The sequence below is a fragment of the Terrapene carolina genome, unplaced genomic scaffold (assembly GCF_002925995.2).
Source record: "Terrapene carolina triunguis isolate 2854851 unplaced genomic scaffold, T_m_triunguis-2.0 Scaffold180, whole genome shotgun sequence".
NCBI lineage: Eukaryota > Metazoa > Chordata > Testudines > Emydidae > Terrapene > Terrapene triunguis.
In genome coordinates, this window is record NW_020664531.1 from 7,547,085 (window position 1) to 7,574,424 (window position 27,340).

At 43.1% G+C, this 27,340-nt stretch overlaps 1 protein-coding gene across 1 annotated transcript in view; it reads left to right on the top strand.

Annotated features, from left to right (window-relative positions):
- The window catches only part of LOC113407020 (ATP-binding cassette sub-family A member 13-like), a 289,939-nt gene that overhangs the window by 202,877 nt on the left and 59,722 nt on the right, over window positions 1-27,340 (top strand). The window contains exons 49-52 of the mRNA XM_026654099.1: window positions 15,122-15,176; window positions 16,584-16,761; window positions 23,434-23,549; window positions 26,994-27,150. Of these exons, the coding sequence (XP_026509884.1) occupies window positions 15,122-15,176; window positions 16,584-16,761; window positions 23,434-23,549; window positions 26,994-27,150 (506 nt within the window). The remainder of the gene's footprint in view (window positions 1-15,121; window positions 15,177-16,583; window positions 16,762-23,433; window positions 23,550-26,993; window positions 27,151-27,340) is intronic.

A 27,340-nucleotide genomic window follows, 5' to 3' on the forward strand; every position in this document is an offset into this window, starting at 1 on the left:
CTCTTTCTTCTCTCCTTGCCACACTATAATCACACTTGTTCACAGTTCTGGTGTCTCATTTACAGAACTGATTATAAAAGTGAGTTTTTTAGAAAAAAAAATCAACACAACAAAACAACAACATAAAACCATGTTGCTACAGCAATTTGCTCCAGTACTCGCTTTATCTTTTTACTATCATTAGTCTCCATAATCTCTGTCACGATACCAGTTTATTCAGGAACACAGGTTACTGTGATTCTTTGATAACTGAATGTATCTGTTCACAAATGCACTGTTATGGTTATAGTTACTCTGTTACTAGAATTTTAATTATAAGACATGACAACAGCTGTCTTGAACATCTTTGGCCCACCTCTACCCTCATTGACCCGCACACTAAACTAAATGGGGCTGCACAAGTGGGAAGGCACAGTTTGGCCCCTGGGTGTTGTGTATATATAGAAGGGCAAGCTCTTTCAATCAGGCTGGAAGTATGACTATAGAAACATTTTGGGAATCCAGGTGGCTCTTGCTGATATAAAAATGGATCTGTATTATTATTAAAATAGTGAAAGACATTTTAAATTATTTTAAAAATCTGTATTCAGGAAGTAAAGTGTTGGTGTTCTACTCATGCAGCTGCTGTTCTATAATAGCTCAGCTGTCAGTCGTCATCAGCCAGTTCAGAATGTGTCTTTTTATTACAAAATGATTCAAGCCCCAAACCCTAGCCCCACCACAGAGTTGTGGGATGGGATAGCTATGGAGTAATAGTGAAATTGCTCTGTGGCTGCTGTTTCAAACTCAGGGCTGGAATAGTCTCTTCAACCCTTCATATCCTTACCTCCTTCCCCGCTCCTGGAGGAGTAGAGAATATCTAGCAGATCTGCAGAAGGTGGTACCATCAGCCCTGCCCCTCCCTCAGTCCCTGCTGTGTTGCAGAACACCAGGATCCCAGTAGAGCTTGAGTTCTGCAGTTGTGCGGGCTCTCCGAGTACAGCCCTTCTACAGAGTAGAATCACACTTGTTCCTAGCAGGAGCAACTGTCCATGCTCTCATGGAAATGGCCAGGATTTGTCAGAGAACCATAGGGTTAAAAGGGACTGCAAGGGTCATCTAGTCTAACCCCCTGCCAAGATGCAGGATTTGTTGGGTCTAAACCAGTGGTTCTCAAACTAGTTCAGGGAAAGCCCCTGGCGGGCCGGGCCGGTTTGTTTACCTGCCACGTCTGCAGGTTCGGCCGATCACAGCTTCCAGTGGCCACGGTTCGCTGCTCCAGGCCAATGGGGGCTGCGGGAAATGGCGGCCAGTATGTCCCTCGGCCCGCGCTGCTTTCTGCAGCTCCCATTGGCCTGGAGCGGCGAACCACGGACGCAGCAGGTAAACAAACCAGCCCGGCCCACCAGGGCTTTCCCTGAACAAGCAGTGGCCCTAGTTTGAGAACCACAGGTCTAAACCATCCAAGACAGCTGGCTATTGAGCCTCCTTTCGAAAACCTCCAGCAAAGGAGCTTCCACAACCTCCTTAGGCAGTCTGTTCTTATGTGAATTAAGTGTCTCTAAGGCCTGGTCTACACTAGGCTTTTATGTCGAATTTAGCGCCGTTATATCGAATTAACCCTGCACCCGTCCACACCAGGAAGCCATTTAGTTCGACATAGAGCGCTCTTTAAATCGATTTCTGTAATCCTCCCCAACGAGAGGAGTAGCGCTAAATTCGAAATGGCCATATCGAATTAGGCTAGGTGTGGATGGAAATCGACGCTAATAGCTCCGGGAGCTATCCCACAGTGCACCACTCTGTTGACGCTCTGGACAGCAGTCCGAGCTCGGCTGCTCTGACCAGCCACACCCCCGGGAAAATTTGAATTCATTTTCCTGTCTGGGCAGTTTGAATCTCAGTTCCTGTTTGGACATCGAGGTGAGCTCAGGAGCAGTGGCAACGATGCAGAGCTCTCCAGCAGAGATGGCCGTGCAATCTAATAGAAAGAGGGCCCCAGCATGGACTGATCGGGAAGTCTTGGATCTCATCGCAGTGTGGGGCGATGAGTCCGTGCTTTCCGAGCTGCGCTCCAAAAGAAGGAATGCTAAGATCTACGAGAAGATCTCCAAAGCCATGGCAGAGAGAGGCTACAGCCGGGATGCAACGCAGTGCCGCGTGAAAATCAAGGAGCTGAGACAAGGCTACCAAAAAACCAAAGAGGCTAACGGACGATCCGGATCCCAGCCCCACACATCCCGTTTCTACGAGGCACTGCATTCCATCCTGGGAGCGGCCGCCACCACTACCCCACCCCTGACCGTGGACTCCGAGGATGGGATATTGTCCGCGGCCGGTTCCTCGTCGGACATGTTAGCGGACGGGGAAGATGAAGAAGGAGATGAGGAGGACGAGGCAGTCGACAGCGCTGGCACCGCTGATTTCCCCGACAGCCAGGAGCTCTTCATCACCCTTACCGAGATCCCGTACCAACCGTCCCCATCCCTTACCCCGGACACAGAATCAGGGGAAGGATCAAGCAGTAAGTGCTGTAAACATGTAAACATTTATTTAAAACAGAACGGTAATATTTATACTATTAACAATGTATATTTATAAAAGTGCTGTAAACTAGTAAAAAATAATCAGGTACAAAACAGGAATATTTACAAAGGTAACAAATGGGTTTTCATGATTTCTCTGTCTTAGGCTCTTCTCAATTTAGTCCCAAGTATTTTAAAAAATTTTCACAATGTCCGTTACTACATGATTCCGAGGCCCAAGACGCTCCACTCCATAGTCCCAGTGCACCTAGGCGAAAATCCGGTCAATGTGGCCGGGGATTGACGAGAAATCCTCGTAGGAGAACTCCTCGTAGGTCTCGTGGAGGTAGATCTCAAGCCTGTTTATGAGGTTCCGGGGTAGGGCGATCTTAGTGGGCCCTCCGTGGTAGCAGACATGTCCCCTCCACGCCACAATCAAGTACTCGGGGATCATGGCCCGACATAGCATGGCGGCATACGGCCCCGGTTTCTGCATGCTTTCCCGCAGCATGCGTTCTTTCTGGGTGTCCGGGATCTTCAGGAGGGTGATGTCGCTCATGACGCCCTGCTTTGAATTAGGGAGGGGAATGTTAGTATTGGGACTGCTTTACAGCCACGCGGTGGAGGGAGAGAGGCAGCATACAGGGATCTTTCCCTGGGACAGCCGCGAGGGGGTGGGACGGGGCAGAGTTGATGCTGTCCTGATTGCTGGCAGCAGAGACTGGCATTGCTTTCAATGTGAAAGGAGGCCAGTGCTACTGCTGGAGTTTTAAGCAGCCACAAGTCTACGGCTTACCATTATTGCCCGCTCCAGAAGTTCAGGTCTCCAGCCACAGTTCTCTGATCACTCCAAGACCACCGCAAGTCCACAGGCACTGAAGGCAACGGCCGAAAATTCGACCTTGTCCTGAGTGCGCATGTGAGAGGTGCAGTACATGGTCTTGTTCACAGAGAAAGACTAGGTTCTTTGTATACAATTTCATTTATCTGTCTCAGGAATTCACTCCCTTTTTACAATTCACACAGACACATCTGCGACTGTCTCCCAACCCAGCCTGTCAGCACACTCCCAGAGGCTAGCGCAGATTAGGCGGAGGAAGAAGAAGACGCGTGAAGACATGTTCTCAGAACTAATGGGCTGCTCCCGAGCCCAGGCAGCCCAGCAGACACAGTGGAGGGAGAACTTGTCACAAATGCACCGAGCAGTCATGGAACGGGAGGAGAGGTGGCGTCAGGAGGACCAACAGGCTACTGAAAAGCTGCTTGGACTAATGAGGGAGCAAACGGACACGCTCCGGCGCCTTGTGGATGTTCTGCAAGACCGGAGGCAGGAGGACAGAGCCCCGCTGCAGTCTATCTGTAACCGCCCTCACCCGCCACCAAGTCACACACCACCCTCACCTAAAGTCCAAAGAAGGAGGGGCGGCAAGGGACGTTAAAACTTTCAGTCAACCCCTGCAGACTGCTCTAGCACTAGAAGGCTGACATTCCCCAAAATTTCATAAGTCCTTTCCTACCCACCTCACACAAGCCCCCGTCCAAGTTTCACCCCCCACGTTTCATGTCTGGTTCGCAATAAAATGTTTGTTTCTGTTCATTGCTGTTTCAGTCAGGTTCTTTTGAGGGAGAGTCTGTCTGGAGGGGGGAAGGGGCTTGGTAATTGGACAGGACAGTGACCTTTAGCAGGGTACAGAGGCGGTGTCAGGTCCAGCATCAGGACACATACACAGTGCAGTCACTGGTTACCCTGGTCAGTCTGGGAGGTGTTTTTCATGTTCTCCATTGAAATAACCAGTCCACCAGTGCGGAGCCTGTCATTCCGGGAGTTTAGAAGCATCATTTGCATCAGAACACTGAACCCGCCCCCCGCCACAGTCTGCGTCCCCGGTTTAAAATATTCCCGCGAAAACAGCAATACAGACAACGGTGTTAATTAACAAAATAGAAATGATTTTATTTTTTGGGAAGGGGAAGTGGGTGAAGGGGGTATGTAACTGGAGAGGATAGTCAAAATGAACTGGGTAAAGAAACGGGGGCAGGTTCAGCTTTTCTGTCCACAAACTGAAAAGTCACTGGTTGCCCTGCTCACTCAGGAACCTAGCTTTCAAAGCCTCCCGGATGGACAGGGCGTCCCGCTGGGATCTTCTAATGGCCCGGCTGTCTGGCTGGACGTAATCAGCAGCCAGGCTATTTGCCTCTAGCTCCCACCCCGCCATAAAGGTCTCCCCCTTGCTCTCACACAGATTGTGGAGCACACAGCAAGCTGCAATAACGATGGGGATATTGGTTTCACTGAGATCACAGCGAGTGAGTAAGCTTCTCCATCTCCCTTTGAGACGGCCAAAAGCACACTCCACCACCATTCTGCACTTGCTCAGCCGGTAGTTGAAGAGTTCTTTTTCTGTGTCCAGGGCGCCAGTATAGGGCTTCATGAGCCAGGGCATTAGCGGGTAGGCTGGGTCCCCGAGGATGACTGTAGGCATCTCCACATCCCCAAGAGTTATTTTGTGGTCTGGGAAGTAAATACCTTCCTGCAGCCGTCTAAACAGACCAGAGTTCCTGAACACGCGAGCGTCATGAACCTTGCCCGGCCATCCGACGTAGATGTTTGTAAACCGTCCCCGATGGTCCACCAGTGCTTGCAGCACCATTGAAAAGTAGCCCTTTCTATTGATGTACTGGCTGGCCTGGTGGTCCGGTCCCAGGATAGGGATGTGAGTCCCATCGATAGCCCCACCGCAGTTTGGGAATCCCATCGCGGCAAAGCCATCTATGATGACCTGCGCGTTTCCCAGGGTCACTACCTTTGGGAGCAGTACCTTCACGATTGCCTTGGCTACTTGCATGACAACAACCCCCACGGTAGATTTGCCCACACCAAAGTGGTTCGCAACCAACCGGTAGCTGTCCGGCGTTGCAAGCTTCCAGAGGGCTATGGCCACTCGCTTCTCAACTGTGAGGGCTGCTCTCATCCTGGTATTCTGGCGCTTCAGGGCAGGGGACAGCAACTCACAAAGTTCGAGGAAAGTCCCCTTCCGCATGCGAAAGTTTCGCAGCCACTGGGATTCATCCCAGACCTGAAGCACTATACGGTCCCACCAGTCCGTGCTTGTTTCCCGGGCCCAGAATCGACGTTCCACGATATCCACATGACCCATTGCCACCGTGATGTCCTGGGCGCTGGGGCTCGTGGTTTCTGACAGCTCTGTGCTACTCTCCGACTTCAGGCCATCACGGCGGTGTCGTAGCCTCCTCGCCTGATTACTCTTCATCTGCCTCAGGGAAAGGTGTATGATAAGCTGCAAGGTGTTGAGAACGGCCAGAAGTGCAGCGATGGTCGCAGCGTGATCCATGATCGCAGTGCTGTGGCGTCCGCGCTCTCACTGACCAGAAAAGTGCGCGAACTGATTTCCCGCCGGCGCTTTCATGGAGGGAGGGAGGGCGTTAGTGACGGACGGATGACGACAAATTTTTTTTACCCAGAAGGCATTGGCAGCTCGACCCAGAATTCCGATGGGCAGCGGGGACTGCGGGAACTGTGGGATAGCTGCCCACAGTGCACCGCTTCCAATATCGACGCTCGCCCCGTTAGTGTGGACTCACAAAGTCGAATTACTGTCCTTAGTGTGTCCTTAGTGTGGACACACACGTTCGACTTTGCAATATCGATTCCACATATTCGATTTAAGTAAAATCGAATTACCCTCGTAGTGTAGACATACCCTGAAAGGTGCAGCACTATACTGATAGGAGGAGAAACTAAAGTTCCCCTTATGTGCAGAATAGGTGTAACACTGACAGTGGCAGTGTTACATTCCCTACATTGGACAGCCAGTGTGCCTCAACCCTGACCTGGAGGGACCACTTCTCAGTGTGAGGGAGTCATTCACAGGCATGAGAGGGGCCAGTGTTTATTTCCACTCAGTGCTTTTTCCGAAGCTTGCTGGCCAGGATTTCAGCTAGAGCTAAATCTCGTATCAAGTGTTATGATGCATACCCTCGGAACAGTACTGTGTCTTCCAGTTCATACAGCATAGTCTACTGAATACTGAAATGGCAACAGCATTCATTTACTAGTAGTCCTAGATCAGTTTTGAGCTAGTGGGCTGGCAGGGTGCCCCCCCCCATGTGGTATTGCAGTTATCCTGCGCTCAGTAATTAATTCAAAGCCTAGGGTACTCAACGTGACATTCCCCCTTCTCGAGGGGGGTTTCCTTTCCACCTTCAGACCCAAATCTGTCCTCTCTGGGCTTCCAATTCCCCCTGCCATGCTCCTCTCCAGGCTGTCTGCCCTCTCTCTACCCCTTTAATGTTGCAGAAGCTTCTGTTTTTATCTTTACCCCAGAAGAACTGATTTTTTTTATTTAGCCAGGTGACGTGCCTGTCATGTGACTGTGCTTATTTTCTCCTCCCTCCTGGGGAGGCGAGCTAAGTGTATTATTGATGGGACAGTCACCCTGTGACATGGGCCTAGAGGTGAACGATTCTGTGCCTTACCAATTTCTGATCCATTCAGTCTCTTGCATCGATTGTATGTTGAAAGAATTTCAAATTCTGTTATAAACTGAAGGTCAATGCTGCAATTTCCCCCCCTCTCCATTTCAGGAAAGCAGCCTCATAATATACAATTATTGTTAGCCAAATGGGCATGATTTTCCTCACTTCTGATGGTCGGAAGCAACTAACCTAATAGTAACATGTACTGGCAGATAGTTCAGGAATTCCTGATGCTGCTTTCTAGGGGAGGTATTCTCCAGAAACACTGCATCTCCCACCATACACTTTTGACAATACAGTCCATTTAGCAGAGCAAACAAAAAGAAAGCAAGAGACTATCATAGTATCACACCTGTTCCCTATCAGCAATGAGGCTACCAGGGCTGGTAACAATTACTATAGTCCCTTTTTGTTCCCAAACTATATAAACTTTAAAGTCATTCACTGAACACTATGAAGAATAGATATCAGATATAAAGAACATTTTCCTCAAAATGTTTGGTGTTTGGTTTTCAGTTTAACAAAAGCCATCATAGCAAGTCTACACAATAAAAAAAGGCACATAAAGGCAAGTAAGCAACCAATATGTACATTCCATCTCCCACTAACAGCTGCATCAGGACAAATATATATATGTAAAGTAAGAGGGCCCTGGTGATTAGAAATGAGAACTTTAGGAGGTGGTAGATTAGAAAATAAAGTTTTTTAAAAAGAAATACATGAAATATTTATGGATCTACCAAACTACATTTGCTCATTTTAATATAGTATGGCATTTTATGTCTCTATTTTTTTCTTTTTCAATTTAGATTATATGGAACTTTTTTCCAACAAATTACTAATTAAGAACAATATTTAGTACTCTGGAAAGAGAGCAACTTGCAGCACTGCTCTAAACTAAGCATGACAATGACAGATATTGTGTAAAGACAATTGACCAAGACCAGAGAGTCAACTCCAATTATTTGTGTTCATTTAAAAAAGAAATCTGTTTCTTTGTTTAAGCTGCATTCCGCTTATGGACATTTTGGAAATAGAAGGTAGTTACTCCAGTAGTTCTATTTTTAAGGAGGCTTGTTTACATTTTGTGACTATGTCCTTCGTTGTGGATTGCACATTTTATTTTCAGTACTACGACTTAACGAGTAAAGGGTAGCTCTTTCACTAGTTTGCTTTTTCAATACATTTTGTGTCATGCAACTGCGTAGGGCACATCTTATTCTCCACGGATTTTTGTTTCCTGGCAGTTGTCCCATTTTCTTTTATCTGTGTGTATTCTGTGATCTTATGATATGATTCCTTGTATGGGACCTAACTTAGCCTCTGCCGATCCTTGTCTAGTAGTGGCTTAGTCGTTATACACTTTTGTTAGTGTTTCCTCTGGCTTCTTTGCTGCATTCAATAAATACAGGCCTTTGTGCATGCAGAAGGGAAGGTATTTTTCAGTGTGTTGAGAATGTCACTGAAGAACTTTTGTCCTTTTGCAGTAAAATGTTTGATGTCATTTCCTCTTTTTTGCATGTTTCACTAATTTCATATTGTTTGATTTGGCTCAGAAAATTATTGTAAGTGTGGATGATTTTCCTCTATAATCTATTGCTCAGGTTTTCAGCAGGTATAAGTTGGCACAACTATGCAAACTTACACCAGCTGAGAGTCTGGCTCTAGCTCTGTGGAGCCAGCCTTAGCTCTTTTGGGTCTGTCACAGTTACCAAGCTAGCTGCATCTCAGACCCCCATGTGGCCCTTGGAGTGCATCTCCCACCCAGGTGATAAGTCTCACTACTTTCACATCTCAGGGTGGAACCCTGCAACTGCTTCTCTGAGACCAAGTGCTGAGCTGCAGCTATCTTGGTTATCAACTGTGAATGTCTCAGCAGGTCTGATAGGATAGGGGTCAAATCCAAGGTACTCCTCTTCAGGACTGCTATCAAATGGTAATTCCAGTGACCAAGCAGGTTTCATAAAGCAAATCATTGTTTATTCAGAATCAAGGCATTCAGAGAAACAGATCTTTAGACAATAAACAATCTACCTGGATCTATCTTGCTTAACCCCCTCATCTTCTCCTTGCAAGTTTAGATAAAGGTCCCATTTGTCCCATGCATCTATTCAGGGAGCTGGGATGACAGAGAGCATCCCTAGCAGTCTCTCAGAGAGTCTTCGCTCACCTCACCCTCAGTGTTTTTTCAGGGCTACTTTGATCAGAACCAAAGGTCTTCATCTCTGCTTTCCTGCCAGTGTCTTCCCCTATCAATAGCTTTGCTAGCCAGAGCCTAGAAGAAGTGAGACTTCAGAGGAATTGGCCCCTCAGTTATCTTTTTGAGCACCAGGCACTAAGGTTTATCTGATGTCATTGTCTATTTTCCAGCCCTCCTCTGTTGAGAGCTCCAGCCGAGGTTAACTCTTTGAGACCATCTAGCCAGCATCGTAACAATGATCAGGGAAATTGCTGCATACACAATAGTCATACAAATAATACAGCTATCTCCCAAGTTCTCTACAGGGTAGATCTGCAAAATTGGTTTTTGCCTCTCCTCCTTCAAAAGATGAGTGACTCTTGTGCCCAGGGTCAATCTTGGGTTTGTGGGAAAGATAAGCAAAGTGATTCTTTAGCTACCTCCTTTTAAATAAAAAGTGGAATGGGTAGTATTCATGCTCTAACTTGCTTCCAGCTGCAGGAGAAGTAGAGCCCAGCCATCCAGACTTATGTCCAAAATACAGAAAACATTTTAAGGGACAATTATCTGAATAAGCCGAGTCTTGGTACCACTAGGATTTTTGTGGGCATTCTGCTGAATTTAAATATAATTTAATTAATTATCATAATCCCTATGAGAAGTAAAGAGGAAAATATTGTCCTCATGTTATAGTTGGGGAAATTCAGACAGAATATAAGGTCTTCATTTTCAAAAGTGTCCACAAACTTTGGGTGCCCAATTTGAGACACCTGAGGACTGACTTTTCAGAGGTACAGAGAGCTCTCAGCTCCCATTGACCTCATTTGGAGATGTGAGTATTGAGCACTTCCAAAGATCAGGTCAAGGTAGCCCAAATTAATGGGCATTGTTGAAAATTTTGTCTGTATAGACTTGATTAAAATCACACCCACAGTCAGATCGTAGTTGAGAAAGCAGGAGTCTCTTGCTTTAAGATCTATGCTTGGTTCGTTAGACTATTTAGCCTCTTACAGTATTGAGTTATTCCTTATTGTGTCCACAGGCCACACGAGCTGTTCAATAGAGGAATCACCTACCTGCAGGCCAGCAGCTGAGAGGGAACTTGTAGTAGCTGTAGTGTCATTAAAGGCAGTGCTGACAGCACTGCCTCCAACAGCTGTGAATTGATCTCATGTTCCCTCTAGAATGGAGGATCCATTTTAGCAAATTTTATTATAGCCAAAGGGCAGTCCCACATGTCTGTAAGGATACCATGAATAATCTGTAACTCCTGAAGTCTGTCTGTGGTAAACTTTCTACCCTAGCAATCAGTATACATCTGTTTACAGTCTAGTGTCCTGATCCTGCAGAGCCCTTAAGTACATGCTTAATTTCAAGCACATGAGTAATCCCATTGAATTCAATGGGATTATTCACATGCTTAAACTCATGCATGTGCTTAAGCACTCTGCAGGATCAGAGTTTAGCTTTGCAAGGAGAAGGATTAGACACTCACCTTAAAAAAATTAAAAACAGATTTCCAGGACTCTAAAATCAGGGGGTGAGGTCACAGGTTTCAAGGACCCCAAGTGCTGGCTCTCTGCATCTACCTATCCATAATATTTCTAAGGTGCCTGTTAATGTTATGTCTAAGCAGAGAGAGACCCAAATGTCTAATATTCCTGGAATGAAGTCTTAACATTTTGAATTTCTAAGACCGTTGGACTGTAAAATTTCACTGAAAGTCTAAAAAGAAACTCCTTGTTCAGCAGCTTTTTTTCCCTCTATGGAACCTGCTCCTTTTTTTGTTTTTGAAGTCTATGGAAGTTTTGCCACTGATATAAATGAGATCCGGGGCATTGATTAGAAACAGAAAGCTCAGGCGAAGGTATTAATGAAAAGTGAGCTTATGGGGGTTCTGAAAGAACATACATACATAAGAGTGGGCATACTGGTCAGACCAAAGGTCCATCTAGCCCAGTATCCTGTCTTCCAACAGTGGCCAATGCCAGGTGCCCCAGAGGAAACGAACGGAACAGGTAATCATCAAGTGATCCACCCCCTGTAACCCATTCCCAGCTTCTGGCAAATTTAACCGACATTTTTCAAACTTCTAAATAGGCTGGGTTCAGCTTGAGGTTTTGGTGACGGTTTAGTTCAATTCTTATTTTATCCAAATGGTTTACTCATTTCTAATCCAGTAGGAGATTTATCCGTATCCACCAGGATCCCAAATGAAAGGAGTAAATACAATCTCAGTTATAATATACATACATCTACCCATCTGTGTAAAAGCGTGTAAAACTTTTCTGAGGAATAAGCTCCTGCACTCCTTTTTAAGTAAAGGAAAGGTTGTTGTAAAAAAAAGTTTTGCTAAAATATCTCTGATATGCCTGTTTCTGCTTCAGACAAATTACAACTCCTGCTTTTAAAAACATTAATGGTATAAAATTAAAAAAATGTAAAGCTTTACACAGCCCTTCTGGACAAATGACAGAAAAACTTCCCACAAACAGCACATGGGTCTGTTGGTGATGAATCAAAGCATTATTGTTTTGACTCTTTTAATTAACAAGCTTTGGGCATGGATGTGCAACTTTGAGTGTTTGGAAGTCTCAGAATTGTACTTGGTTTAAGCTTCCGCTGTTCAAGTTTTGATTCCAGGATGACTTTCCATTGGTATCCTGTTTTATTTATTATTGGCTTGAAGCTGACGAACAAAGGCATTCAAGGGATAGGACAATAATGTAGACGTTTAGGCTGATTGTGCCTATTATCAGAATAATGTTTAGGTTTATCTTGGGGATACAGTTGGACCCTAAACAATTGTGGTTAGTTCATATAACTGCCATCCTGCAGGGCTCTGATGAGGATTGGGTTTTGGAAAGAACATTTCTCTCCTTGTTAAAACGAAGGGGCAGATCCTAACCTTGGATGAGGTTGGTTGTGCCATCAAAGTGGTGCCAAACTGCTTTTAAAGCTGCCCCAACCAGACAGCTGTTGATTCAGCCAGCAAGGAGGAATCTTCAGATGGTGTTGTCTGTGTCAGGGAGAGCTTAGAGATCAAAGGGCTATAGTCCTTGATCTGACCATCCTTTCTTTTTACAGAGCTCTCACTTCTCTGCCAGCTCAGCAGCGCCACCATCCCAGACCCTAGTAAATTCTCAGCCCTGAAGTGTAATGACTTTATTATAAGTTTACTAGTTTTCTACAACCTGGCTGTATGCAAAAGCCAACACAAACGTAGGACCAGATATCACACTAGCAATGTTCTCAGCCAACCAAATCAGGCATTTTACTTTTTAATAGGAAATCCTACATTTTCAAGCCTTTCATTTTCTTTTATTTTGGTACTTCAGCTAGAGAACGATTTTCTACAAAAGAAATCAGGTTCATAGAAAACCCACAGGTGTGATTTAAACACTGCTAAAATATCAATCATTCCATTTAGCTTTCAATAACAACCTTCATAACTAATCATGAAAAGAGAATACATAAAGTACATAAATTACCATAGAATCCCTTTCTCTCTCTTATGTGAAACAAATCCACTACTGATATATAACAAAATTGGACTCACTTCCCCAATCCAAATGCAAGAGAGCTGACATGAATCCATATGACACTGGCTAACCCTGAGTGGTGTTAACCCATCACGACTGGCCAGTGCTGAACAGTCCTGGGGACAGGGCCGGCTGCAACTTTTTTGCCGCACCAGGCAAAAAAGAACAGCGCCGCGCGTCCCCCCCGTGAGCACCACGCCGCCGTACCCCCTGCCCCGCGAGCGCTGCCGAAATCCCCGCCCCCTCCAAGCACCGCCCAAAGCCCCTGCCCCCCTCCGAGCACCACGCCAGCCCCCGCCCCCCTCCAAGCACCGTGCCGCGCCAGCCCCCGCCCCCTCCGAGCACCGTGCCGCGCCAGCCCCCGCCCCCTCCGAGCACCGTGCCGCGCCAGCCCCCGCCCCCTCCGAGCACCGGGCCGCCCGAAGCCCCGCCCCCTCCGAGCGCCGCGGAAACAAAATAAACCCTCCAGTGCTGCCCCGACGAACAAATAAATAAATAAATAAAAACCTGAGCGCTGCCCCGCCCCAAGGTGCCACCCCAAGCACGTGCTTGGTCGGCTGGTGCCTGGAGCCAGCCCTGCCTGGGTAGGACAACAGTGGATTCTGCACCAAGAAGGAGGGACAATCTGTAGACAAAAGAAGGGGCTGGTTTGAAGAGGCTGGCTGCAGCTTCTCTGGTTTCCCTCTAGCCAAGAGCTACCTCTCCTCCCTAATCTGTTTGGACTATTTACCTTGCTCCCAGTCTCATCTTTGTCCTATTACTGAGAGACATTAAGGGGAAGGTACAGCAGAGGAGTGAATGGTCAGGGCAAGTCAGAAAAGGCAGAGTGCTATGAGGTGGCTGAGTACTTAGAAGACATTCAGCAGGACAGAGCAGGAGATCAGCAAACATCAGGTTCTTGAATTGTATATTAGGGTTTACCCTTTTTCACTGTTGAGTGATCCCCAGATTTGGAGGGGTTCTTCTGCAGGGGAAGGGATCTGTCAGGAGTTGGGAGGGTGAGGAAACAGGTTAGTATCTCAGGCCAATGACAAGAGTCTGTGAATGGATGCGAGAAATGGGAATGAAATTGACTCAGCTCCAGGTTATCATCAACTTTCATGAGTGTTCTTCCAAATGGCCTCATCTGCCAACGGATATGGAGACATAAAATAAATGAAGGATGCAACATCTCAGTTTGTGAACATCCCAGAAAATGGACAAATAAAATAACTAAAAAACTCTTATTATTTAACGATATCGTTATATTTTATGATATCACAGGGCCTCTGTTTTCCTTGGCAATAACCCAGTTCCTTCAGTCTCAAATTCAGCCACTGAGGAATCAGATTATTACCTTGTAGGACAGAGAAGTGGATTTATTATGGCCTAAATGTAAAGACAGCAAGTCCAAATTAATAGTTGATGTGAAAGCTTTTTTTAAATTGTGCATGAAAATATTAAATCTTATCCTGAGCAAAATGTGGATTTCCTCCAAGAGGAAAATCCACCCCACCCCCCACTTCAACAAAAGGAGCAAAAAGAGAATTGTCTGACACTGAAAACTGCTTTCAGTTTTTGAAATAAACATTCAAGGTGAAAAATAGATTTAAAAAATAAAATATTAAAAAAATAAAAATACTACAATCAGATAAAGGTTAATGTAGGATACTGGTCTACATTTCCCCCCACACATAACTCCTGTGAAATCAACCATTTTTTTTTTTTTTTTTTTTTTTTTACAGAGGATAATCTCTAATTTGACAATGTCTCTCAAACCCCTTTCAGATTCAAGCCCATACAGAGAAGTAAACGCCATCCGTCATTGGTTAGTTATATTAGCTCAATGTACGATATAGTTGCCAAATATAACATCCTTGTGTAACTGCAATTCAGAAATCAAAGGGCCAATTTGTAGCCTTAATTCCTGATCCTGCAAGAGGTCAGCACTTCAGTCCTGAGCGTCATCAGTTCACATTGTCTAGATCACAGACAGGCTGAGAATTTCACAGCATATGGTCAATTTGCACAGTCGGAGACTTAACTATGGAGCTGCTAACACCAATTCTCAATGCTAATGGCACATTGAGATATGAAGCAATGCCTACCCACAAAAGTGAGAATATTCAAAATAAAGTTCTCTCTTTTGTTTCCTCTCCTTTTCATTTTGCATCATTCTCTATTCCTCTCTGTTGCTCTTTCTTCTTCTATCACTCATCATAAACTCTGCCATATCTGCACTCCGTTCACAAAACAAGTTCTGAAACAACTTTAACTTGAATATCACAAAGGAACTTTGACAAGTTTTATAAGTATCTCCTCTCCCCCCCCCCGATAATGATTTTTAATATAAATTTCAGGGTCTGTTAATTCTAGAGCTTGTAGCATTGATGTGGGGTTTTCTTAATTTCCCTTCACAGGAATCACGCTCTATAGCCATCCATATGGAGGAGCCATGCTAGATAAGGACAAAATGTAAGTAAACTGTTAATAAAATAAAAAGCAAAGCCCCAATGGCCAAATAATGAAAGTTGCAGATTAAAACACATGTATATTATATGCAGGAATTTGGCTATGCACAAGTCCATTTAGCTATGCATTTCCACTGCCAGTATATAGTACAAGGGTGTATAAGACATATATTAGTTTGGAGAGAAAAAATAATAATGTATAACTTATTGTTGAACTTCATCTGTTTTCTGTTCACAAAGTATTTGAAATCAGGACACAAAATTCTCAAAGGTGTTCATTGTTTGAAATGATTGAGTTTCTACATGAAGATGTTCATCCTCTATGAAGAGGGAAAATCTTGCAAAGGGTTCACTGTAAATATTCAAATTTTGAAATGCGTGCGTCAGTTAGTTAAAGAAGTTGCATTGTCTTGTTCCTATTCTCTGATTGGATTGATGAGCGCAGCATGTACATGCAGTTTTGGGGTCAAAGTGCATCTGTGTGTTCTCTCTGTTGCGAGTCTGAGTTAATGATGACTCAAGATTGTCGAAGAACAGGCTCAATTGGAATTATTTAATCAAAGATTATCAATCAGATTAATACAGCATTATACAGAATACAGAAAGAATAGATACATTAGCACACTTTTGTTGTAAGATCAAGATCTGTCTGTCTCTCTTCTTCACTCTAACTGGAGGGATGCAGTTTTATACCTCAAAAAAATTCCAACACCAATGTCATTTTATAGGGTTTTCAAGCAGACACCATCTTTGCCAAAAGAAACATATGTTCTGATGTCATTCCTTTATATTCTCAGTTTACCTGATTTATGTGTGAAGGCATAATTATTTACAGCTGAGGGGACCTACAATTCTTCAAAATAATATCTTTCAGTGGAGTCTCTCCCCCCATAATCATTCTTCCCTGTTGATTCTCTAAAGGAAACATCTGCTGCAACAATAATCTCTTATCAGTTTTGCAGGGTTATATATGTTTATGTAAGTATTTTACATATATGTATGTATGTTAAGGGGATTGTTTCTCAGACTATCAAGAGTTCTATTGACATAGAGATGCCATGGATTATTAGATACAGCACAGAATTCCTGAATAGGGTTACTTATCAGTCAAGGACCAGTGTTCTGGGCCTTAGAATTCAACACACTCTTTGTTAATATCCTAACGATTCTTTAGAATCGTTAAGATATAAATGAATCAAGTATACAGAAAGAAAGGACTAAAAAGGTTAATATTTACTAAGAGATACTAACATCTCTATATCTATACTTGTATCATGGATGTGTCTGTATGTACATAATACTACTAATCTCATATTTATCAAGATAAGTAGCAATTGTTTTGGTAATAAATGGGACTTGCAAATATTTCCCTGCCTTTGTTTTAATGGTACCGTTTTCTTTTGAATCCCAGAATGGAGAATGTTCGCCAGTGTGGAGTGGCACTGTGTATCATGTTGGGTTTCTCTATCCTTACGGCATCCATTGGAAGCTCGGTAGTGAAAGACAGAGTGTCCGGTACAAAGCGGTTGCAGCACATATCTGGACTTGGCTACAAGACCTACTGGCTTGCTAACTTCCTGTATGATATGGTACGTACTGTGTAAGGCAACACATGTCTCTGCATGGCTGCAGGTATGTTTCTGAATGGGTTGTTTTGGGTGGACTCAGACTAGTGGAGGAGTTGTGTTCATAATAAAATGCATTTTTAGTACAGTGGAATTCTGTTAGAAATGTTTAGGGTAACACCCTGTTTGATTGTTACATGTTAAGACTTCCATTCTGTATATATCCACTGTATTATACCCATTCATTCTTTTCCACTGTAATATAAAACTCCACCTGGCAGGGATTGTGTTCTCTGTGTTTTCCAAAGTTGACTTGTAAACTGCACTCTCCATTGTGGGTAATGTATATAGTAAATAATAGAATATATGGATTCATATGCAGAGAACTTCCTAACTCAGATGCAGGCATACAAGTAAAATCTCTATCTTGCAAACAGAGTTCCACTTCCATTTCAGTGCTCATGCAGCTAGGTTAGATTATTAGCAACATTAATTCAGTCTCCTACAAACTAACATTCTTCATCTGCAGTCAGCGCACCAAAAATATGAAGTTATTTTCAAAGGATGGAAAGATTAAGAACATAATTGTTTTCTAAATCTCTCCCAATCAGTTCCTTACTTACCAAGTGCAAAGACACCAAAACATGCATGGGTAGGAAATGACTTTTGGAAAGTAGGATTTAACCCACGCAGTTAAAGCATCACTGTGGTTGGAATTCATGGCTCCACTTACAAAGTATGAGAAATTAGTCTTTGTGCAGGGAGCTAATCAGGGGTGAGGGAATAGAATTCACCATTCCAGCTTGCAACCAGTCTGCCGTGCAACCTATTCACAGTCACTGATATTTTGTGTCCCCTGTGTATGGTTGGCCCATGGAGCCATATAATAATGGATTCTGTAATCCATCCACAAACAGACTGTGCAACACTGACCTATTCAGAGCCAAAGCAGAGACCCTGACTCCCTGGCATGCTAAAGATGAATTCCCTCCTCCCAGAAGAGCTCAGTAAAATCACTGTGTATATATTGTGACAAAGTTCCTCCTCTATCTTGGTGGGTCCTGCGCTTATTGGCAGATTTTCTTGCCTCAGAGATTCACCATGTGGGTTGGGGAACAGCCCAGAGACCTTCCCCTCTGGAAGAACCCACAGTCTAGGTCAATTGGGAGGTTTGGGGGGAACCCAGGCCCACCCTCTACTCCAGGTTCCGGCCCAGTGCCCTGCAGCTGTCTATAGTGTCTCCTGTAACAGCTGCATGACAGCTACAATTCCCTGGGCTACTTCCCCATGGCCTCCTCCAAACACCTTCCTTATTCTTACCACAGGACCTTCCTCCTGGTGTCTGATTACGCTTGTGCTCCTCAGTCCTCCAGCAGCACACCCTCTCCCTCTCGGCTCCTCACACTCACACCACAAACTGAAGTGAGCTCCTTTTTAAAACCCAGGTGCCCTGATTAGCCTGCCTTAATTGATTCCAGCAGCTTCTTCTTAATTGGCTCCAGGTGTCCTAATTAGCCTGCCTGCCTTAACTGGTTCTAGCAGGTTCCTGATTACTCTAGTACAGCCCCTGCTCTGGTCACTCAGGGAACAGAAAACTACTCATCCAGTGACCAGTATATTTGCCCTCTACCAGACTCCTGTACCCCACTGGTCTGAGTCTGTCACAATATATGTACTCTGTTTAACTATTTTAGTGGGGGTTTTTCCAAGGAGGAGATGTTTTCTGGCTTGTGAGACTGGGTTCTACTGCCTCTGGAACAAATTGATGCCAATTCAATTATCCAGCAGCTTCACCTCAAAGCACTCCAGCCAATCTGTATGACAAGGGAGGAGCACACTTCTGCAGTACTCCTTATCCTTGTTAGTTCAGGGAAAGAAGGACTCAGAATGCAATCCAGGTCTAGCACAAAGCAATTGAAAGCACTGAGCACACAAGTTATTCTTGGGACACAGATTTTTAGAACATTTGTGGTTCTCAGTCAAACTATTCTGAATCTGTAACATTAGAGCTTCACCCGGCCGTGTTCTAAAATGGGACTGTCACACTTGAGCAAACTTGAAATAAGAGAACATTTACACAAAAAGCCATTTATTTAGCCAGTAAATTTCTGTATTCCCTTTGCTCTCATTTCAAATAAGGGTGCTTGACTGAGAGCTTATTCCCTCATTGTGAGGGCACGGCTTCTCCTTGTGCTTGATTGTGCAGCAAAGTCAGCTCCTTGTTAGTTTTGCCAGTCCATTGCTTTCAAAATGTTGTCGCATATTCTGGATGATGTATCCTGGGCTGGGAAAGAACAGGCACTGCTTAAATGCTAATCAGACTGCAGGTAAGTTAGAGATTCTGAATGCATGAATATAAGAAAAGTCAAACGTGGACTCCTCCCAGGCTTTGTAAGAGTTCAGATGATGTCATATGTCATTAATTAGATAATCTTCCTTAGATTTGTGATAAATTTTAATATTTGATTTATGATCCCATTATCCCATGATAATCTGTCTGTTCTTAATATGTCAATTAATTGAATTAATATTTTCATTACTATCTTCAATGATAAGAAAAATGTAATATGTAAAAAATATTATGAGAAGTTATGTTGCTCTGGGCCCAATCTAAATTAACGTTGTATCATAAACCATACACAAAAAGAGGGCAAAATTAAGATTGCATGTGCAACCTTAACATTGACAAGGATGTTTCAATCCTTACCTGCAAAACCATCACATCTACTTAATGTAATATTTTTATGGAAAATCCCTAGTGAAAAAAATCCATGGACTGGAGCTCTTTAAACAACACCTTGTTCCACTTAATGTTCACACTGAAGTATTCTAGGGTCCCTGCATAGCTGAAAACTGCATTTGTGGAACACTGTTGCATGAAACTGTTTATAATAGTTGTGTGTGGGTGGGCAGGTGGGGGGGGGGGGGGGGGGGAAGGAAGAGGGGTGGGTAGGGGGTGTGTGTGTGTGTTTTTTCTCCTTAATTCACTTTTGGGCAGTTACCAGGCTGGGAAATTTTCAGACTAATAGGTGAAAATTTCTGAAAGTTATGAGCAACTGAAAACAGGTAGTATTAATGAAAACATTCACCCAAACTTACTTATACAGTTCTCCAGCCCTAACGCCACATAAACATAGTGTGCGGTCCTTTCACAGGGGCTAAAAATTGATCAGCTGCTTGAATAACGTGCACTGCAAGCAGGATGAAAATACCACATCCTCTTCCTCACATCTGGCTCCATTGTCCTCCTCTTAAATCTTAGAAAATGACAGTCTCCAAGGTGTTAAATTAGTTGGGAACTAATCAGTGTCCTGTGGGATGAGTCTGATGTTTCATATTATTCCTCAGTTTGAAAGTCCTTTTTAAAAATGAGAACCCTATTATCATTCCCTCAGTAAAGAGAGGGTGTTGTTATTAAACATTATCTGTAACAGTAGCACCTAGAGGTCCCAACTGAGATCAGGGCCCCATTGTGCCAGGTGCTGTACAACACCTATTAAGAGGGAAGTGGACTGGACTGAAGAACGCAAGGCTCTGAATGTGAAGGAGGCGTGGAGTTAGTTTCTACAACTTTGACTTAAAGTATCCGAAACCTGCAAAGCAAGTGGGGAAAAAAATGTAGGGAACGGTTGCAGACCAAGCTGGATGAGCAAGCATCTCAAACAGGTGATTAAGAGAAAGCAGAAAGCCTACAAGGAATGGAAGATGGGAAGGATCAGCAAGGAAAGCTACCTCATGGAGGTCAGAAGGTGTAGGGATAAAGTGAGAATTGTGGAAAACCAAGCAGAGTCAGACCTTGTAAAGGAAATTAAAACCAATAGTAAAAGGTTCTATAGCCATATAAATAAGAAGTGGGACCGATAAGCACTGAGGCTGGGGTGAAGATTAAAGATAATCTAGGCATGGTCCAACACTTAAACAAATACTTTGCCTCAGTTATTAATAAGGGTAATGAAGAGTTTAGGGGTAGTGGCAATGTGAATAATTGGAGTGAGTTTATGGAAATTACACACCCAAGGCAGAAGTCAAACTCAAACTGCTTATTGGGACTAAATGGGAGGGGGGATAATCTCCATCCAAGAATATTAAAGCAACTAGCACATGAAATTGCAAGCCCAATAGCAAGGATTTTTAATGAATCTGTAAACTCGGGGGTTGTACTCTCCAACTGAAGAAATGCTAATATCATACTTATTTTTAAGAAAGTGGGGGAGGAGGGAGAAGTGATCTGGGAAACTACAGGTCTATTAGTTTGACCTCAATTGTATGCAAGGTTTTGGAACAATTTTGAAAGGAAAAGTAGTTAAGGACATAGAGGTAAACACTAATTGGGATAAAATAATGTTAAGGATAAGGAAATGCAGTGGATCTCATCTACCGGGATTTCAGTAAGGCATTTGATACAGTTTCCCATGGGAAATTATTAGTTAAATTGGAGAAGAAGTGGATTGATATGAGAATTGAAAGGATAAAGAATTGGTTAAAGGGGAGACTACAGCGGGTCATACTGCAAGATGAACTATCAGGCTGGAGGGAGGTTACTAGTGGAGTTCCTCAAGGATTGGTCTTGGGGGCAATTTTTATTACTGACCTTGGCATAAAAAATGGAAATGTGCTAATAAACTTTGTGGATGACACGGAGTTGGGAGGCATTGCCAATACGGAGGAAGATTGGAATATCATACAAGATGATCAGGATGGTCTTGTAAACTGGAGTAATAGAAATGGGATAAAATGTAATAGTGCAAAGTGCAAGGTCATGCCCGTAGGGACTAACAACAAGAATTTCTTCTGTAAGCTGGGGACTTATCAATTCGAAGTGACACAGGAGGACAAAGCCCTGGGTGTATTAGTTGATCACAGGATGACTATGAGCTGCCAATGTGATACAGCTGTGAAAAAAGACTAATGCGTAGGATGCATCAAGTGAGGTATTTCCAGTAGAGACAGGGAAATGTTAGTATCATTTTACAAGGCACTGCTGAGACCTCATCTGGAATACTGTATGCAATTCTGGTCTCCCATGTTTAAAAAAGATTAATTCAAACTGGAGCAGATGCAGAGAAGGGCTACTAGGATGATTAGAGGAATGGAAAATCTACCTTAGAAGAGGAGACTCAAGGATCTTGGCTTGTTTACCCTACGCTAATGAAGGGTGAGGGGAGATATGATTGCTCTCTAAAAATACATCCGAAGGAGAAATACCAGGGAGGGAATTATTGAAGTTAAAGACCCATGTTGGCACAAGAAAAAATGCATATAAACTGTCCATCAACAGTTTAGGCTTGAATTAGATGGAGGTTTCTGACCATCAGAGGAGTAAAGTTCTGGAAAGGCCTTTCAAGGGGAGCAGTGGGGCAAAAAACCTAAGTTGTTTCAAGACTGAGTTTGGTAAGTTTATGGAGGGGATGTGATGATAAGACTGCCTACATGTGGCCCATCTGCGACTGCAAGTAGCATAGATTCCCAATGGCTAGAGATGGGGCACTAGGTGGGCAGGGCTCTGAGTTACTACAGAGAGTTCTTTCCCAGGTGTTTGGCTGGTGGGTCTTGCTGACATACTCACGGTACAACTGATCACCATAACTGGGATCGGGAAGGAATTTTCCTCCAGGTCAGATTGGCAGAGACTGTGGGGTTTGTTTTTTTTTCACTTTCGTTTGCAGCATGAGGCACAGGTCACTTGATGGCTTAAACTAGAGTAAATGGTGGATTCTCTGTAACTTTAAATCTTTAAATCATGATTTGAGGACTTAGTAACACGGCCAGAGGTTAGGGGGCCTATTTCAGGAGTGGGTGGGTGAGGTTCTGTGGCCTGCAATGTGCAGAAGGTCAGACTAGATGATCATGATGGTCCCTTCTGACCTTAGAGTCTTATGAGTCCGAGACAGTTCTTGCCTCCAAGAGCTTACATTTAAAATTGACAGAAGAGACTAATCATGGGGAGATAAGCAGCAGCCCGGAGAGGTGAAGTGGCTTACCAAGGTCACACATCAGGTCATTGGTAGAACTGTGATAAGAACCCAAGAACTGGGAGAAGAATCTGTCCTGTGCCTGATCCTTTGTACATTGTATCATTCCCTATGCTAACTGTTGTGTTAATGGCAGATAGGAACATGTATCAAGGGGAGGCTAGATTCTTTATTGTCTAGCCTGTATGTTCTTGCTGTGTGTAAATGCAAACAGTGTCAGTTTCTGTTAAAAATGTTAGGTGATGCTTCACCTGCATATGTTCTCATTCATTAAAGTCAGGCTGAAACTGTCTCTCAGTGCTTTGCTGTGGTTGCTGGATTGTTCAATGAAACCCTAGTGGTTGTGGTGCTGCTGCTGCCCATACTAAATGCGTGCAATATAGTTTGGGGGCACTGGAGCAGCAGTCCCACATGGATCTATTACGTACAGGAGCTGGCTTCTTAAATTAACATCAAGTGATGGCAGCGAGGATTGTAGGATTGGAACAAAGGTAAATGTATATACTTGGATTGTATTTTTGCAGGGTTTTTGAGCAGGACAGTATTCCAGCTGCCCAGTGGTGGAACTACTGAGTACAAGATAGCAGAACTCCACTGCCTACATATTTCTAGTATGCTATGTAAAATAGAGTTGCTACCAATCCCAAAGACACTTCCATGTTCATTGGATAAGACCACTATGAGATGCTCTCCTGCAATGTTTCTGTTTTTCTTCTCTTTCTAGCTGTTTTACCTGGTTCCAGTCGGCCTGTGTATCAGTGTTATTGCTGCCTTCCAGTTATCAGCCTTCACTTTCCGAGAAAACTTGGCAGCCACAGCTCTCCTGCTGATACTCTTTGGGTATGTGATTGGAGATGCTGCTCTAGAATTATGGCTTGTTTCTTACAAACAGAAATCTTTAGGCTTGGTTTGCACCTGCTGCTGGGTGCATGATTTTCTGTCTTTGCAGACGATTATGAGGCAGCAATGGATAATGAGAGAACAAGCTGCAGCATGAGGCTGAATGCACCATAGGGGAAATGGAAGGGAGATTTGCTCACTCATAATGAGAGTAGTACTAAAAGTGTCTCAAGAAGACACTCAAGCTGTACAACAATCTTTTACTGTTAGAAATTGATTGTGTGTTATTCTCACTAAAGGACTCATCTAGGTGCCAAAAATAGTAGCATAGCCGGGCTTGAATTTCAGTGGCTGGATTGCAGAATATCACCAAGAGCTGAAACTGTCTTTTATTATATTCATTGATGTGAGAAAGTTGGCCAAGTTTGAGCTCCAGACTGGTTGAGTTGGCCAAGTTTGAGCTCCAGCAAATATTATGAGATGGGAAAGCACTTACCTAGGCCCGCTTCAGCTAATTTTCCAAAGTCAATTTTTTACAGGTGAAATAGCTTCTATTAAGTAAAATGGGTCTGGTATTTGCTTTATAATAGGCATATAGGAATTGCCATACTAGATCAGACCAATGATTCATCTACTCCTATACCCTGTTTCCAGCAGGGTGATTGAGAGGAAAGTGTAAGATAAAGAATTATGGAATATGCTGCCCAGAGAGGAGGTTTCTTCCTTACCCCAAGCAATTGATGGTTGGTTTATTCATGGGGAGATATATCCCTTGTAAATGTGTATCTTACCTAACATAACTGTGTCCTTATCATCTATATAAATGTTGAATCCTTTTTGATTCCTGCTGTTGACCATAATATGTGAATGGAGAACTACATAAATTCTAACCTCTCTCCTCACGCCAACGGACCTGAAACAAGTATACAAGCCTGATTTAGTGTCCTTTGAAGCTAGTGGAATGACTTCTACTGTATTCGGTGGGTTTTGGATCAGGCCTATGCGGTATGATGCTGTTACGCGGTATTAGTGCTAACGTTATTTTTGTTATTTTAGCCAAGTTATGGTTGAAGTTACTTCAGAATATGTGTCTATTAATTAGAGAGTTTGAGCATTTACAAAAGCAGAACTATGGCTGGCTTGTAATGGAGTTCAAACCATTAAGAATAAACCTTCTTGTACTGTGTGGGCCTGATCCAGCTCTAGTTGAAGTCAGTGATGTAACTTCCATTGACTTCAGTGGTGCAGGATCAGTTCCTATATCAGTGGATCTTAAAAAGTACTGTACCAATCAAATGTTCAATAAATTTAACAAGACTCCAGGAAACGCTGTGTGACATACAAATACACATATTTATTTGTACTAGGCCTTCTTCACACACCATCCCTTCCTGGCTCCAAACACACAATTCAGTGAAGTACTTTTGTGACTCTTTCCTCTCGCCCCTACCGCCATAAATGTTTCATGTAATGTCCTTGTATGTATATTCTGTGTCAGTTTTTCCCTTTAAATTTTTCAGTAACAATTTGTGATCTTAAAAAGGCATTTTGTCAGGCTTTGTCCAACTTAAAATAAAGACAAAAATCCTTAATGACCCAGTTATGTGACAGAAGCTTAACATTACTGAAAGCATTCTGCTTAAAAAAAAATCATCATCCGGGTGTCTTAATTCAAGTTGGGTTACTGACATTTTTTAAAATATCCAGAATTCATGAGACAGCTTCTCTGTCCTTATTTTTTTTTTCCTGCCCGGTAGCAGAAATTTTGTACGGCACTACCTTTCATGCACATCTGTCCAAAATGACCTGTCCTCAGTTCAAAGTATCTCATCATATATGGGTGCTTTAAACTCACTTTTGCAGGAGGGGAAGGCAGGAAAATAGAATCTGAGACTGGTATGGACTTTATGTGATCTGCCAGAACTCCATACAATTTTAGAGCTAAATTTTTATATTCTTGGTTCTTAGTCAGGCAAAACACCTGTAGGTTAAATTCTCATCTCATTTATATTGATGTAACTCCACTTAAGCCATTGAACTCCATTGTCTTCAATGGAGTTATTCTGTATTTGCACTAGTTTAACTCAATAAAATTCAGAGTAGTGATTTCAGCACAAAGGGGAGGAAAGTCGGTTAAGGCATGGAACTGGAAACTTGGAAATAAAAGTTCTAGTCTAAACTCTACCACAAACTTCCTTGGAGACCTTGAGCAAGTCACTTAACCTCTCTGTGCCTGTAAACTAGGGATAATAGCACCTACAACTTAACAGGGGGAGTGGGGAGGTTTAATTCAGTAAAGTTTGTAAAGTGTTTTGAGATTCTCACAAGGAAGGTGCCATAAAAGTGCAAAACACTATGGTCTTCTCTGGCCTTAAAATCTGTTGTTGTTCATTTAATCTGATGTCCTGCAGAACACCCAGTTTTATAGCCTTTCACCGTGTGACTCCTGGAGTGACTCAGTCACTTGTGTTTCAATAAGACCGTAGTTTTTCAAAAAGACATGAATAAGTTCATTTTTGGTATGTGAGCTGCTCATGTTGTATATGCAGTCCTGCCCGATAGTTCTGGTAAGCATGTCCTGCTTTGCATTTTTTACTCCAATATACTGTTCTTTCCACAGTGTTCATGCTCACGTGAGTTCCCTGGACTACACTTATGGGCAACGTTCTGTGGGTACATCTCACTCTTGTTTGTCAAGAAGCTGACATTTTTGCTCTTTTGTGCATCAGATGGTCTGACTGGGCAACATATCTCTGCCCATTCTTTCTTTAGTCACCTAAATATTACTCAGATTACTTCAGATTTATGCTGCCATATCTCAGATACTACTGAGTGGGAACTGTATGCTAATGTTGATGTTTTAATGGTAACCACTGTGCTAAACATTTGTCCATTATAGATAATTCAGAGTGCTAATGTGCTGTCTGTAGCAGTCATAAGCTATCGCTTGGAGATGGTTTTCACAGCGCTTAGTTCCAATTCCAGCGTGCTATAATTTTTTTGCGGTGAAATCTATAAGAACGGATGGCAGATGTGTGACCAAAGTTTATTGTTAAACAAGTTTCTTTTTACTGTATCTCACTGTAGCTGAAGTGTATAAAATGGCTTGGTTTTGCAATTGTTCAGAAATCAAGGTGGTGAGCTACCTGGAGCCATGAAAGAAAAGATATGAGGTTAATAAACAGAAAAGAACGTGTTACAGCTGGTCCTCACATAGCAGTAGATATGTATGTGAGATACAGGAAAGTATGGTGAGCCAGATAGGTAAGTGTTTCCACCAGTGAGGCTGAAGGATTTGGAAAGGAGTTATAAATCGTAAAATCAATGAGTAGCTGTTATATTTCTTTACAGTGACACAAAGGATACTGAGCTCAGGAGTCAGCTGGTGGAGTAAACCATAAATTATTTATGATGTGGTTCTATTCTTTTTTTTACTTGTTTCAGATATGCAACTTTACCATGGATGTATCTGATGTCCAGATTCTTCTCAAGTTCAGACATAGCTTTCATTTCTTATATCTCCTTAAACTTTGTGTTTGGTCTTTGTACCATGCTGGTGACCCTCTTGCCTCATTTGTTAGCCACAGTTTCCAAAGCACAGGTCAGTATGTATCCTCAGCATCAGTTCCCATAAATGATGTGTATAGGAATGTATTTTCCAACGCCAAACACTTGCAGTTTAAATTGTAATGAAATATCTCACTTTTTCTTCATCCCAAATCATTATAGGTTATTGTTCCTCACAACATTTTATAAACCCAAAGGCTTTACTTGTTTAAAAAAAAAAAAAG